Genomic DNA, 15213 nt, shown 5'->3' on the forward strand with positions numbered 1-15213 from the left:
GAGATAATTTTAGCAAACTGCCAATGCGTCCCAAGGGCTAGTGGTGGGCTCTTCTTACTCTGACGAACCTATAACAACAAATTTAATATTCGCCTTCAATAAGAGGGAGGTTTCCTCAATTACAATAAGTTAAATGGAGCTCTTTTTAGGTGAAATTTCGTACTTCTTTATTTGCAGTGCCTCTCGCGCCTTGCGCCGGTTCGCGGACGCGGTCTGGCCGCTGTTCTAGCCGCTGTTCTAGCCGCGGCGATGCTACAAGGTGAGGGTTGACCACCGCACCAAATAGCCGGCAAGTCCTAGCAGCCAGTTGGCCCGCAATCTATCTGGCTCGTCAATTGGCCAACCTGGTCCATTCTCAAAATCGATTCTGTACAGTACTGTAGCAAGGCTCTCTACCCCTTTCCGCCGCAGTTGCTCGCCACCACCCCATATCACCTTATTAGATTCGACATCGACCGGCCTCAGCAGCCGGCTGATGCGGCAAGCCCGCGGGCTGCGCTGCGGGTCGTCATGGGCGACCCAAAGCATCTTCAGTGTCGTCCAATGTCGTTTTGCAACATTGACCAACCTCCGTCGGACTCCTTCCCCGTATCAGTTTCTCAGTTTCTGCAGAACAAAGCCCTCCCAAACCACCACCTTCTTGGGTGAAGGGTGATGGGGCAATGGAAGAAGAGCAGCGTTCTTTGTCAGGGAGCACTCCGATCGCTCCCCGGGGAAGACCAGGGCGTATGAAGAGGGGGGGGGGGGTATCGTAAGTTGCCTACATACAAGGGTTTTGTAGGTCAAATTGCCTACCTTTCGGCGTCTGTCTGTGGACCACCACGATCGCCCCTCCCCTTAAAACGCGCCTGATTCAGACACCACTTCGCTCCAGACGGTGGGCGGCGGCCCGGGGCCAGGCGTGGACTGTTCGTGGGCTACACAGGGTGGAAAGGGGGGGGGGGCTCTCCGTGGACTTCTCGAGGGGACTGTCTGCTTTACGGCTGTTGACCGCCGTTTCCTAATTAGCCGCAGCTCTTTGGTCCTTATCAGCCGGTCGGCTCAAAGTCTCGCTGAGCCGAGCGGCTGAGCGCGCCAGCCGTCCTGACGACGGCAGGTTGCTCGCCTCGCCTGCCGCCTGCCGCTCGGCGCCACGCGCACACGATCACGCCATTCTCAGATTTCCCACACATTCTCTTATTTTTGCCGGGATGGCGTAACCGTACCCCTCGCAACCGTTTCGCGAACCTGGAGGCAAAACAGCGTGCACTGCCCGGGAATCGAACCCGGGTCGCAAGAATGGGAATCTTGCATGATACCACTACACCAGCAGTGCGCACAGCGGCCGCGGTCGGTCCACTGAAAATATACTATACGAGGCATCAGACCCAAGAGTCTTGCGATAAGGCGGTGGCCATGGGGGCTCGTCCCGTTTCGTCTGCTGTGGCACCGAACCAACTTTCGCTTCCACCGTCTATATTCACTACCCTTTGTTCTGATGCCCACACGAAATGCACGAATCATGAATAGAGTTATCACAAGGTATTCCCTGGATTGAAATGCCTCGGGAAATGTCCAAACATAGACACGCCCGCATAAGCTAGAAACATTCTGCTTGTGACGTCACGGCAGCATCAGAATGCATGCTCAGCTGTGCAAGCAGTAACCGAACAGAGGGTTCCGGAGGAAGATGTACACTGTGTCCAAGGGTCCAAGTAAAATTGTCGCGAAGACAAGGAGAGGTAAGGAAAGAAGGAAACCCTTCCCATTAAACACCTAGCATGATTGATTTGATAGTGTAAACTTGCGTTACAAACCAAGAAATCTTCTCTGCAGGTATCTCACAAAACCTTGAGAGGTTGGATACCCTCCGCGACGCTAGAAAACCAACAGATTCCAAAGAAGACCAGGATTATGTTGTGAAGTGAGTGTTGTTTTCGCTAAGTTTTCTTGCTTAAATTAATAAAGTGTACTTTCGAGGGTGTCATTAATTCTGAAAAGGGGTCTTGTTGAACCTTATGCAATTATGGCATTTCAGATTTCTACTGTCTGTGAAAGCTTTCATTATTTGTGCTTTTAACACCTTGTAAATCGAAAGTATTTTAGAATTGTAGTTGCTTGCGTTGTATTATCCTACAATTTCCCCGTACAACAGTCAGTAATGTGGAACGGAGAGGCGGTCATAACCTAACTGTTCAAAACGTGAAGTTCTGATATCTTTACCCGTCACCTTTAAATGTTGTGTCGCAAGCACATTTGAAATTATATTTCCAATGTCTCACTTAATGTGCTTTTCAAATTGACAACCCATCAATCTTAATAAAATCATTAAAATATATCTATCTATATATTTTGCATTTATTTATTATTTATTTTTTGCAGCACTCCAAAACCAGTTTTCCACACATCAAATGGCAAGAAGTTTAATCATAATAGATACCACCAAGAAATTAGTCCACAACATGAAGAAATAATCAAATTTATATACGACTGTAAGTATTGCATCATCCTCTTCGTTCACTACCTCAACGAGAATAAAACAATTTATTGACAGTAATCTACCTTTCCCCCTCTCTCTCTCTTTCTGTGAATTATAGCTTGGACTACAGTTTGTAGAGAGTGTGACCTTGAACCTCAGGAAGATGGCCAAAGTGAGTATTATTTCAACATCAAAATAATTAATCTGATTGTTACTTCAATTAATTTCCCCAATCTATTTCATTTAGGTCCTCAACCACCATCACCTGTTTATTATGACGGCGAGCCCAATGGATCACTTAATGGTTTGTTGAACTGGTTTGTATGATAGCTAAAATAAAATATCATTTGCATCGTCTATATACACCTATTACCCTTTTCAGATTTCAAGCCATTTGACCTGGAATCATGGTGGGGAAAACGATTATTCAATAACATCACAAAATCTATCCCTTGAGCTTGTCTGGAAGCTGAAGTACTCTGTTAGTACCATGGCTCCCATCATAGTGCCTGGAGTATTCCTAAGTCTGCAATGCAACAGTGATCCTCAAAAGGCAAAGTAAGATGAGTATTGTGGACCAATTTTTTTTTTCTCAACAATCATTGGCTTCCAGACAAAAGGCCTTATAGATTCCTTTCATGATGGAGGACTTATATTGAATGTTGGTTGGTTACTTAGCATGATTGTGGGTATCATGTCCAATGATATCTCTGGCAATTTCTGGCATATTCCATCTTTCAAAATTTGTGGAAACTATTTCTAAAGCTGCACAATCTCCATTTAAGTTAAATCTCATCTTTAAGAAGTCATGATGTATCTACAGGATGTGCCTGGGAAAGCTGGTCATGTCGTGGAAATGTACCTGATTAGTGAACGTATTAGGAAAGTCTCATATTGTAAAGAAGCAAACTAGCAAGATGATCTGCATGTTTGTTGTTTCCTATTGTGTTCTGTTTTTGTTTCTGTGACTCTTTTATATCAATTACAGAAACAAAAGTGGGCCTGTAATAGTAATAGGTTGATGATTGGATGGATGTCAAAGGTTTCTTATTGGGAACCTCTTGGTTCCACCTCGTCCCTAGCAGTAGTCAGAATATTTGTAGTCAGAGTCCTTGCCCTTCCAAGTTTTGGTATTTTATGTAAGAGGCAAATAGACACTTCAAATTTTAAAAAAAATAATCAAAAAACAATACAGTTAGTTTGGAAATAATTTGATTTTCTCTTTCCACTGACTTTTTTTTCTCTCTTTGTAAAAATGGTAAAGCCAGTCATACGAATAGGTGTATCCATCTTCTGCACTCTCAATATTTTGTCTGCTTCATGCTAATGAAGTTTTGACAAATTTGAAGGTTGGTAGATTTTCTGTTTATCATTTCATTAATATTATCATAATCTACACCAACTATGTCTTGAATATAGAGGATTGCTTATTGGTGTGCTTGTATCCACCCAATCCTTACAGTTGTTTAAAGACCACAGTTAGATGCTTTCTACAACTGAAGGTTGACACTTAGGTCCAAAGTGGTTCACTTCAAAAGCGAGAACAATTTTTGACAAAAGCTGTTACAGCATATTTCTACCAGTTATTTTGTTTGTATGTTTTAAATCCTTTAAAACTCACTGTTGAATTATGTCCGTTAAGTTATAATGTAATAGGTTTTGCTACATTGTTATGTTTTCTAATTTTGTAGTAGTTGAATGTTTTTTAGAAGATTCTGAAAAATTTATTATGTATTTCATTTTTATCCATTATTTTCTCTGATTGTACCCGTACAATGTATTTCACAATGGCCTTTAAGAGGAGAAATGGTTCAAACATCATCATCATTTTTAATATGTAAAAGTCCATTTAATCTCGAATGTACTCATTTCAATTTATCAAAGAAGGGGAAACAAGATTTTAATTTCAAAAGCAATAACTATAGTTAAGTTTATCTTATAGTGGAATGCTATCAGCATTATGATTCTATTTCCTTGGGAGGTAAACTTCGATTGGTTGTTTGTGAATGTGATCATTCTTTGTGTTAGTATATTTTTATATTTCGTTCTTTGGAATGTAGGCTTAAATCTATCTAATAATACTACACTAAGACCCTCATAATTATTAGCAGTGATGATGGTGTTTGTATTATGGATTAGGTTTGTAAGTTGCGCTCAATGAGGAACCATTTTTTTTTGCAAAACAAGCATTAAAGGTCAGAAAATACATACTGTAATTTTTCTATTGAATTCAGTATGATTAACAACTTACATTATTTTGTTAGTGTCCAAAATAATTGCAGCTACAACTCTCATTGTGCTCTTTGTACCTAATATAATTTAGTGATACATCTGCGGAAACTTTGTTATTATGAACTATCTTCCCTTATCGTCTCTTTACCCATAAGTACTGTGTTCACGGTACTCAATGATGATCTATTGTTGAGATAATCAAAGTGTTGATAGTCAGATGGATATCTCTTTTAACCATGCCTGATGTATAATTGGGTAAAAATGACTGGCTAGTCTGTAATGTTGTTGAATGTTAATGTACCTTTGACGTGATGTCACTTGTGCTAGTGAATATTTGTTACAGAAATTTGTTGAAGGAAAAAAAAACAAACAGAAAAGAAATGATTAATACGATTTATCATAAACTGTGTATTTGTTTCATCCTTTCGTTGAAAAATACACTTCCATTTTCATCTTTAAAAACTGTGGTTGAGAACCAACAACCACAATAAAATGCCGCCAAATAGCGTTGGAACTCCCTGCCTCGTCGACCCGAGTCGAGCCCGCCGCCAGTCCAAAGGGCCCAAGCGCAAAGCCCAAACAGAACGAAGGCTGCAACCCTGCAACCTCTGCTGATGCACCGCCGCGTATTAACCAGTCAATCATAGCTCACGTTCATGGTTGCCGCGCAACGCTCACGGACAGCTGATTCTGCGCTCAACTCTCAGTAAAACCATGTCGTCTGTGTCAAAGACGCCGTCTAAGGCAGCCGTGACGGCGACGGGGAAGCTCTCCGTGACAAGCGTACGTAGTCGTACGGGGCTTTTCGTAGTTATGGTAGAGAGCCTATCTGAGAGACTTACACGGTACGGTCGGAGCGCAAACACAGGTCCCCAGCCAGCATCGTTACCTCACCTCCGCATCGGCGAGGTCTTCGGTCCTCGGCCTGGGCCTCAGCCGGACCAGCCGGACCAGCGTCCGGCAGACCATCCCCGCGCACGCTCAGCCTGTGGCCGACGGTGACCTCTACCTCATCAGCTCTGTGTACGAGAAAGTTCATACAATTAGACAAGTTCCAGGTTTTGAGCGCTCATTCCAACCTTTTCTTTCTATGCATAACAACGACACCTCATCGTAAACCCGTTCCCGTTTCGTCTGACCTCTGACCACAGCAACGCCAAGGGTGCCCTGAGCCTGGCGTACACCAAAGACAACAAGATGCTCACTGTGGGCGAGACGAGTGGGTCCATCCGGGTGTTCAGGACGGGCAGAGCAGAGGAGATGTGCTGCCTGACCCTGCAGCTGGCCGCGAAGAGCAGAAAGAGCCCCCCGGCCCGGGCGTCGGCGGCGGGGAAGGCCGTCGCGGTGACCTGCCTCCGGCCGTGGCAGGCGGAGCCCTCGCGCCCCACCGTGCTGGCCTCCTGTGAGTGCGACCGCCCCCTGGCCGGCCCGTCTAGAGGCCACCAGGAGTCACGCCCTCACCCGTGCACTCCCACCTGCAGATGCCGACGGTAACGTCCGGCTGTGGGACATTAAGTACGGCACCGTCCTGCAGAGCGCCTCCGAGGACCGACAGAGCCTGGGCCTGGCCGTGGCGCCGGACCTCGGCCACTTCGTGTCTCTGGGGGACGACGGGTCTGTGTTCCTCTACGATGCCAGCACCTGGCAGCTCGTCGCCAAAATGACGCACAGGTGCGGTGCTGTCGCCCGCGGACGGATAGCTGGCGTTAGCCGCACTGTGCATCCTCACCTGACACATTGACTCGAGACAGTGGCTTTAGCGACACCGTCGATGGACACAAAAGCCGCGTGTTTTCCGGAGTCTTCCACCCCAACGACCCCAATGGGGTGGTGACGGGTGGTTGGGATGACGTACTCCAATTTTGGGACGCTCGCGTTCAAAACTCCGTTCGTCACGTCGGAGGGCCTCATATTGGCGGCTCCGAGTCATTGGACATCTCTCCGGATGGGAGCGAGGTATGGTTTGGGGAAATAGGTGATCTGCGCTGTACGCTGTACTGCATACCTAGGCAGACTTGTCACTTCCCTACTTCCCTTGTCTAAGTTCCCTCTTCCCCGCGGTAAGGTGATGTCATGCTCCTGGAGAAACAACGACCAGCTGCAGATCTGGGACTACGGATCGGCACAGCTGATAGAAACGATTAATCCTGACAACATGCAGTCTTACGTAAAGTACACTGACTGACCATGATAGTAGGACTTAAGGGAGAACTTAGGTCCTACTATCATGGACTGACCATGAAAAATGTTGCATCCTATCTCTGGCTGGACGCTTTTGATGCTGCAAATTAGGGATCATCCAGAGAGTACGTACGGTATTGCGTCGTCACGAACCTGCTACGGTGAGCCTCTGCAAGCTCTCATACCGCCTGCTAGGTAGGCAGGATATTGCGTGAAGTGCATGCGTGTATTGCGGATTGGCCTACCCAGAGTCTCGCAGGCGTTCAGCCCCTGTAATTTGCCGAATGAATCTGAGAGAAACAAACGTAGTTTCTGGACGATCCCTAAGGCACGCGAGCGCTCTCCTGGTCATACTGCACCGCCGCCGCGCAGGCGTGGGTTGCCTACACGCGCGGAGCCCGCCATGAGAACACAGGCGAGCGCGAGAGCTGTTGGACAGCAGCTCACCCACAATGAACGTTCCCCGAGGTATGGAGCGAGGGAACGTTGGGTGCCGAACGTCGCATTGCCTGAACTCCGAGCCGGAGCCCCTGAACTTGATGTGCGGGGCGGGCGCGGGCCGCCGCCGTCTCCACACAGCTGCTTGACGGGTTGGCCTACCCATCGCGTCGCAGGCGCTATCGTTCGGGAAACGTTCATTTTGGGGGGAATCATTCATTGTGTCCTGCATGCGGTAGTTGCCTCTGTTCGCACCAATACCTGCTGACCAAATTGTATTGCTTCTGCTTGTCAGCACTTCCGGTAACTTAACAAAATCCATTGTTTCTTGCAAACTGTCTTGCATCTTTACTTTCAGCATCAACGGCAATTAATTCCCTTTACTGATGCAGCTTTATGCGGGCCGCTATCTGTCGGACAACCTACTTTGTTGTGGTGGATCATCTGCAAATTTGCTTCGATTAGTTCACAAAGCACAAAAAGTGGTATGTTTCACAACTACATTATGGGGCAATTCCTAATAAAGAACAAAAATGGGAAGCTCCACCAAGAATATCTGTTATTGATGTTCCTGTCTTTCAATATCATAAAGTCCTCCAGAGTACTTCATTTTCCTCTTAATTAATACTGTTTGTTTCTCTTTACTCTCCAGACAACAGGCACCATCACAGGCCTTGCTCATGGAATATACAGTGTAGCACTCGGCCCCGTGGGGGCGAAGTATGTGCCAAACGCATCCCTTAATGGTGGTAGAAATATGCTATCACATAGCAAAGATAAATTCCCGAGAATGGCTGTCTGTTCAGATAGCAAAGTGGTTGAGTTAGAAGTGTACTAGATGGAAAAAGTTGGGAGCCCCTTCCCCTTTCCTCTTTTAAGAAGCATACCCTTTATTTTAGATTTCACACTTATCAGTAAGGCGGAATCGACAGAATATACCTATTGAACTTGAGCCAAAAATTGAATCTTTTTCCTTTTTTAAATCAGTTGAACTTGATGGGTTTGATGCGGTAACATCTTATCTCACCCCTTCTGTCAAACTTTCATGCGGCCCAGGGAAATACTGATGAGTTAGTTACTACACCCATTTTTCTTGAACCGAACCGCCTAAGTGGTTGGCAACCCTTGAATTTTGTTCCAATTGGCAGTAAACGGAAAGTAAATCTAGTGTCAAAATATTAGGACACATTAAATTCAATTAAATTTTATTTGATCACGGAGACTAACAGTAATAATAAAAACAACACACAAGAAGCAAATAAACAATGTAAGTTACAATATTCCATACAATCTATTATGGTACAAAATACTTAAAGGACAACAGATCTTAAATTTACTCGGCACACTTTTACACACTTAAGCGGCTTTGAGAGCGCTGTACCATCAATTACAAACTATGGATCTCATATTCATAGGGAACTGACTATTGTCACAGAAGAGAAAGAAATGACCTTTCCATTACTGATAAGAAAAAGACTTACATTTGCTGAGAACAGAGGGCTCTAAGAAAATTTATCACATATTTCCTATTCTTTTTTGTTTGGGCACTGATATCAGAAACTTGAAGCATATTTTGGTTGGATTCTTGCTTCAGATTAGTAAGTAAAGTTACATTGTTACTCAATTATAAATTTTATACATTTATTTTCAATGAAAAAGAAATCAGTTTCAAAAATAATTTTAATTTTCTGTGAGAAGACTTAATTTGAAGACAGAAACTTTCTGTAGAAATATGAACTTACGATATGCAAGTGGGTAAGAAAACACATGACAGGACAAGAATCGCACAGCTGGACTAGAAATTCAGCAAGATTTTTGCTAAGAGCACTCATTTAGCCAATCACTCAAGACCATGTAAGACACACACACAGGCATACACATGGGTAGAACTCTCATTCTCATACTATCTCAGGTACGCATACCCTTTTCAGCCCACAATATGACTTACTAAGAGAAGAATCAAAACATTTAATTTCACATTGGGTTCTACCATATTTTACTGAAATAGGTTTTCTTTTGTCTGGGATTTTTCATGTCTATAGGAGTACTTAGATTAGTAAAATAATAAAGACCTGATTCTGAACACTTACAATAAAAATAACACAAAACTTTAAGGAAAATTTCTGAAGCCAATAGACTAATAGCACAGGATGAACACATAATTTGAACATAATTGTGGCAGATGTATAATAGAACAAGACATAGAAAAGATAAATGACAACAGTAAAATTAAAGCCAATTGCCAGACAATTTTTTTAAACAATTCACTTAGTCCTTTATATATAGCATAGCAGTTGAGTTTATCGTGTTACCAAAGAAAATAGTATTTTCTCAGAAGACAAGGGTCAAATGATATCAGAATGATTTATTCAGTCTATAACATTAAGTCAGTAAAATCCTTAAATAAAACAATGACAGAGGGTTTATTGTCGAAAGTCATGGGCAGGAAAAATATCTATGAGCAAAGTAAAGCAAAACTTAGATTTCTGGTTCCCTTAGCTAAGAACTATAATTTCAGTCAAACAAAACTACTTCTGTGAAATAAGCATTGAGAAAGGGAAAGTTAAATGAAGTAAAATCAATAGCCAAACCATAAGACTGGGTTCACGACGAAGAGAGATACAATCAGACTCAAAATTCTCATGTCATTATAATGGAAAACCCTCACAAAGTAATGAGTTTTACAATGGCTGGGAGCACCAGTGAGTAATTCCTCCCTAAACCATGTCTCAGAACTGGGCCAAAGAGGGGGAGGATTATTTAGAAGATAATACACAATGGTGCTCCACATGCAATGTTGCAAGTCATCAGAAATACATTTACAGGCAACCCTCTATAATCATCTTTCAACTACGCAAATAACAGACTTACAAAGATCTATCATGATAATGATTATAAACCATAAGACGGCATTTAATAAAAACTAGACGGACCACAGTCACTGGCCTCAAAAAGTATTCAAAACACTAACAAGGATTACACAATTAAGCTGGAAACATATTTCTGCTTGCAAGCGTTTTGTGCACAAAATGAGTTCAGGTTTCACTAAAAAGCACAGAAATAATTATCTGTTTGAGGTAATGACCTTCAATACAATTTATAAAAAAATATTTTATTGGTGACTGTGATGCCAATGGGCCACTCAACCCAAGAATATTCAAATCACATAGCATATAAATACATAACTAGAGTACACAATAACACAGAAACAAAAGATATCACAATGTTTGCAGGGCCCTCTATCATTTCAGTGGTACGCTCATGCTTCCACTTGGATCTCTATTCCCCCAGATTGGAAAATACACAAACTAAAGTACCTGGTACTGCAACAAAATGATACAGATAAAAATCACAGGAGAGAGAAATCTTCAGCAAATATACTCCAGTATACTTCATAAGGTTTGAAAGCAAAGTGGAAATATGTCAGCTGGGTTTACCATATTCATACTTCCAGGGGAACTAGAGTTTGGTGCAGAGTAATGCTATTAAATAACAGGTTACTTCTAATGGCACAAGTGATTTAGAAAAAGAGATCAGTACCTTGGTAAGCATTAAATAAGAATCATTTAAAATGTCTACAAATGTCAATGCTGATTTTTCTGCTCATCAAGAAATGATGAGACACACAGCACTACTCTGCTCTGCATGAGTGCATCACAATAGGAACTGCACTTGTTCACAAGCAGTACATCACAACACGTTGCAATAAACACTATTTATTCCACTTAGCCAGAGCCAGGAGCACACTTGGCACAGGTGGGAGTAAGATTGTTTACTTTAGCCAAAAGTCAATATAAGAATAAAAAAAATTTTGAAGCAAAATTATTGAGTATGAAATTTGTAGTTAAGTGAACATGTAGTTTGCAGCTTGTGAGTGTCAGCCCTTCAGAAAAGGTAAGAGAACAAGTCATGGGCTAGCATTAACATACGACAATCCCATCACATAGTATTGTACACAGGATATGTGTGTCGAGGAACCTTGCTCATCGGTGTTAGCCTTGCGAGAGGGTGGGTCTTTCCTTGTTGCTGTTTTTTGTTGTTTGCAACAGCCATAACACTTGCTACAACTACACTTGAGCTAGGAATATTAGATATGGCTTTGTTAGGTGTAGGGCAGCCAACTCGTAACCCTCCTCCAGCCCTAACTCCATTTCTTAAATTTAAATGATTAACTAACAATGAATTATGTCGCACTGATGTAGCATTATTTTGTACGTCAAAGCTTGACTTGCGAGGAGGAATAGGTGGTTGTGATGTTTTACAGGGAAGTTCATTTTCGGACACAATTCTAGTCCTTTTCACTGGGGCTGGTCCTAAGACCTTGCCAACTTCATATTTTCCTACAAGTACTTTGACAGAAAGGTCTTCTGCTGATGATGCTGGGCTGTGAAGAGGGCTGGTGGTGGCAGGATGAGACTCTCTATCAGGATGAATACTAACGGGTGATGATGGAAGACTACGTACTTTCTCTGATGGTGCTGCACTGTCTTTTGTCACTGGAACAACAACTGCTCCTGACTTGGCTTCAAACTCTTTCTTGAGATTCTTTACTTTTCCAGGGAGTTCTGTCACAGTTTCACTCTTTGGGGTAAATCTCATTCCAGCAACTAAACAAGATGTTGCAGCTGGTGCACTAACAGAGAGGCAAGATGTGATGTTAGGCTGGGACACTGCTATTTTATCAGTGGGTGGGGATCCTAGCATGTTTAGGACATCATCTTCACTTGCAACATGAGAAGACAATGTTGGAGAGCTAGCATAATGCACAATTTTGGTGTCTTGAGAAGGTTTTGAACTTGCACGGTAGGGGCGGGGAGTGTGCAGCAGTAGTGAAGCAGATGTAGTTGTAGACAATGTAGACAGACTTGTATCATTATCTTCTTTCCCCTCCTCAATTTTATGTCGAGTGCGTCTGACGGTTCCAGGATGCCATGTTGCATCGTCTTTGTCAATAAGAGAAGCGGCAGGCCGAATGTCATAAGAGCCCCATGAACTATTGCGAGAGGGCAGAGTGCCCCATCTGGTATCACCAGAGCCCCACGAACTTTGTCTGGATGGTGCTTCTCGTAGAACTACAGCACTATCATATGAACTCCAGGAGCTTTGTCTGGAAGGACAATCTCGATTTATAGAACCTTCCGGAATACCTTCTATGATTGTAGATGAAATAGGCACCTTACGTTTCTGTTCCTCTCTGTCAAAAACCAAATCAAGCTGGTTTGAGAAAGGATCATCAGGTTTCTTTGAATTAGAAGTCCTTTCTGATGAACTATCTTCACTCATTTTTTCAGTTATTACCTCTTGAGTTGATGATTTCAGGTGCTCTTCAGGCTTGCATTCTGAGTTGTCAACAATTGCAACAGGTACAGCTTCTCCAGAATCTAGATCACTTTGAACAGAAAAATTTAGGCCAAGGCCAGTTCTAGCAGCTGTTTCCAGTTGTGTCACTCTTTGTTTGACGAGGGGTGCAGGACTAGATGATCCTGAAGCAGGACTTGAACCTGGGAGATGAACAACTTTGTTTTGGGATACACTATACATAAGACCATTACCACAAGGCATCCTAACATTGCCATTGTAATTTCTTGTCACAACAGGCTCCCCTAAAGTTCGTTGTGCTTCATTTGCAGAAGTGTTTGTTGAGGTTGTACAAGACTGTTCGCCAAGAACCTCTTTGTCAGAAGAGTTGGTAGCATTCCCATCGGAGTTGAGATACTCTAAAGAAACTGATGTTGGTCCTGGAAATTAGTGAAGGAAATGTTAGGTTGAATAAGATCAATCAGATGGGAACAAAAAAGAAAACTAAAGGAATACAAACCAGCAGGATGTCGTGGGCTAAAGAGAGTTGAGACTAGTGTATTATCAGGGGACCAAGACTTTGGCCTTCCTCCAGAAATAGCAAGTTCCTTTCCTGACGGTTCTGAGCCCAAACCTGGCACAGGGATAGGTTCTGATAGCATAGGGGGAGTTGTTCCAATGTTGATTGCAGTAGGTTCACAGGAACTCATGGTGACAGCAGCAGATGGTCCACTTCTACGCATTTGGTTTGTCGGTCCAGAAGAAGTGGCCTCTGCTTTAGCCACAAGGCCAGGTGATTTCAAGTTTGTTTCTGACTTTGACCTTTGAAGTTTTTCTTTATTCTTCATTGCATCTAAAATACCCTAAAAACAAAATAATACAAACAAAGAAAAAGAGATGAATAAACAAAAACTTGATAGATTATTTCCTAAATGTGAGAATTTATTACCTGGTAAGTTTCTAATTGTGATACAAAACTGGTATTAGGTTTAATACAAGTCCTTTTTTGGCGAACAAACTCAAAGGCTCTTTTAAAATCCCAATTGTAAGCCTTCATTGCATACGCAATGACAACAGATGCTGATCTGCTCACTCCCATTTTACAGTGGACTAGAACTTTGGAGTTTTCTTCCCTAAAAATAAGAAGGAAAAAAAATAAAAATTAATGCAACTATTGGCACACTGTGTTATGACAATGTACAATGATACTTACCTGGCTCTTGTAATATATTTGAACGTATTATCCCAGTGTTTAAGCAAATCAGTTTTCTCATCATCCAAAACTCTCACATTTAAGTAATCAAATATACCGGGGAAAAAGTTATCAATTTCTCTAGTGACATTGAGTATGTGGCGTACACTAGAAAGATTACATGTGAACTATTAGAACACTAACTAAAAAAAAATAAAAAGATGAATCAAGGAATTACCCATTTTTCTGTAGCTCTTCTAAATTTGATGCATTCCATTCAGAGCCCAAATAAACATGATCAAAGATTTCTGTAGCAGCATCCATTTGGCCTAAAATTATAAGCATTTCTTGGTCAATGAAAGATTTGTATTCTGTGAGATCCATGTCAAGCTGATCTTCTAGGCGGCTTCGGATATGCTTTGATGTCACTTCATCCAAATCAACAGACATCATAATTTCTTTAAGTGTGCAACGAATTACTCTCTCAGTTTCTTCTCTTTCTCTAGGCCTAAAACAGAGGAAGGAAATATTAGGGCTGGTACACCATTCAACTACTGAAGAAAATGTTTTGCATAACACTCACTTGCTGCGAACTGAATCTGGACTCGGCGGTCTTCTAGACTCAATGTTGTCCATTGCATGCCATTCATTTAAGCAAGAACGGTCACTTTCTATTCGATTTTCATAGTATTCTACCCAGTCATGAGTCATTCCTCCCAGAAAGAAATTACGCTCTCTTGCCTTGGAGCTAACTTTATAAAGTGTTTGCAAAGCAGACCTGAAATGTTAAGGAAAGGAATATTAAACCATACAATAATTATGTGGGATTGAAACAGAAAAGCTACTTCATAAAATTATTGAACACTAACCACATTGCCTGCACAGATACAGGCTTGAATATATGCTGACGTCCGCAAACGCTCACACAGAATCCACTAAAACATACAGTTCAAAGTTGTTAAAAACTTGTTGTTTTACATATTATAACAAAAACAAACATAATCGCAGATAAACCGTACCCATCGCCGTCGAGGGTGATGGCAGTATCGGCGAGGACGCGGAGCACCAGTCCAACGGTGGACGCCGTAGATGCGATCGGCGCATTTGGCGAGCTGGGCGTTCCCCCTGGCGTCCCGCTGCTGGGTGTTCCGCTGGGTGTGCCGCCGGGCGTTCCGCTGCAGTCGATGCCCAGTAGGCAGGACTCCTCGTGGTGTGTGCGGCCCTCCCGGGACACGACCACCAGGTACCGCGTGCGGCCCGCGTGCGCGCTCTCCAGCTTCACCGCCTGTCGAAACCAAATACAAAATGTTAAGAGCAAGAATGTTTTTTAAAAACAAGGTAGACGCACGTTAAAACCGTGTGAAGCTGAGCTAAATGTGCGTCTACCTTGGCCTGCGGCGCGCTAAAATTAAAA

The 15213-nt window shown here is 42.7% G+C and overlaps 2 protein-coding genes and 1 non-coding gene across 7 annotated transcripts in view; 1 reads left to right on the forward strand and 2 right to left on the reverse strand.

Moving 5' to 3' along the window:
- Positions 1–1244: 1244 nt before the first annotated feature.
- Positions 1245–1315, reverse strand: Trnag-ccc (transfer RNA glycine (anticodon CCC)). Its single transcript has one exon. It is a non-coding gene; the product is annotated as a tRNA-Gly (tRNA).
- Positions 1316–1418: 103 nt separating this feature from the next.
- Positions 1419–5094, forward strand: LOC113202017 (MAPK regulated corepressor interacting protein 2). The gene is made up of 6 exons (XM_026416050.2): positions 1419–1721; positions 1816–1903; positions 2362–2471; positions 2577–2630; positions 2706–2762; positions 2841–5094. Exons 1-6 carry the CDS (start codon positions 1670–1672, stop codon positions 2912–2914), a joined length of 435 nt encoding a protein of 144 aa, XP_026271835.1. The 5' UTR covers positions 1419–1669; the 3' UTR covers positions 2915–5094.
- Positions 5095–8497: 3403 nt separating this feature from the next.
- The window catches only part of LOC113201941 (protein phosphatase Slingshot), a 61507-nt gene continuing 54791 nt past the window's right edge, over positions 8498–15213 (reverse strand). For all 5 annotated transcript variants that reach the window (XM_026415952.2, XM_052269262.1, XM_052269263.1 and 2 more), the window contains 8 exons: positions 14819–15084; positions 14669–14734; positions 14383–14577; positions 14038–14307; positions 13821–13967; positions 13557–13740; positions 13128–13470; positions 8498–13047 (listed from right to left, as the gene is read on the reverse strand). In XM_026415952.2, coding sequence (XP_026271737.1) covers positions 11249–13047; positions 13128–13470; positions 13557–13740; positions 13821–13967; positions 14038–14307; positions 14383–14577; positions 14669–14734; positions 14819–15084 — 3270 coding nt within the window. In that variant the 3' untranslated portion in view covers positions 8498–11248. The remainder of the gene's footprint in view (positions 13048–13127; positions 13471–13556; positions 13741–13820; positions 13968–14037; positions 14308–14382; positions 14578–14668; positions 14735–14818; positions 15085–15213) is intronic.

This window comes from Frankliniella occidentalis, unplaced genomic scaffold, assembly GCF_000697945.3.
Source record: "Frankliniella occidentalis isolate FOCC.00 unplaced genomic scaffold, Focc_3.1 Scaffold87, whole genome shotgun sequence".
Taxonomy (NCBI): Eukaryota; Metazoa; Arthropoda; class Insecta; order Thysanoptera; family Thripidae; genus Frankliniella; species Frankliniella occidentalis.

What these genes read in the sequence shown, in the direction of transcription:
- LOC113202017 (XM_026416050.2), top strand. Translation starts at nt 1,670, where the DNA reads ATGTACACTGTGTCCAAGGGTCCAAGTAAAATTGTCGCGAAGACAAGG. An exon ending in TGTCGCGAAGACAAGGAGAG is followed by an intron (nt 1,722 to 1,815) that starts GTAAGGAAAGAA and finishes TCTTCTCTGCAG; the next exon opens with GTATCTCACAAAACCTTGAG. An exon ending in ACCTCAGGAAGATGGCCAAA is followed by an intron (nt 2,631 to 2,705) that starts GTGAGTATTATT and finishes TATTTCATTTAG; the next exon opens with GTCCTCAACCACCATCACCT.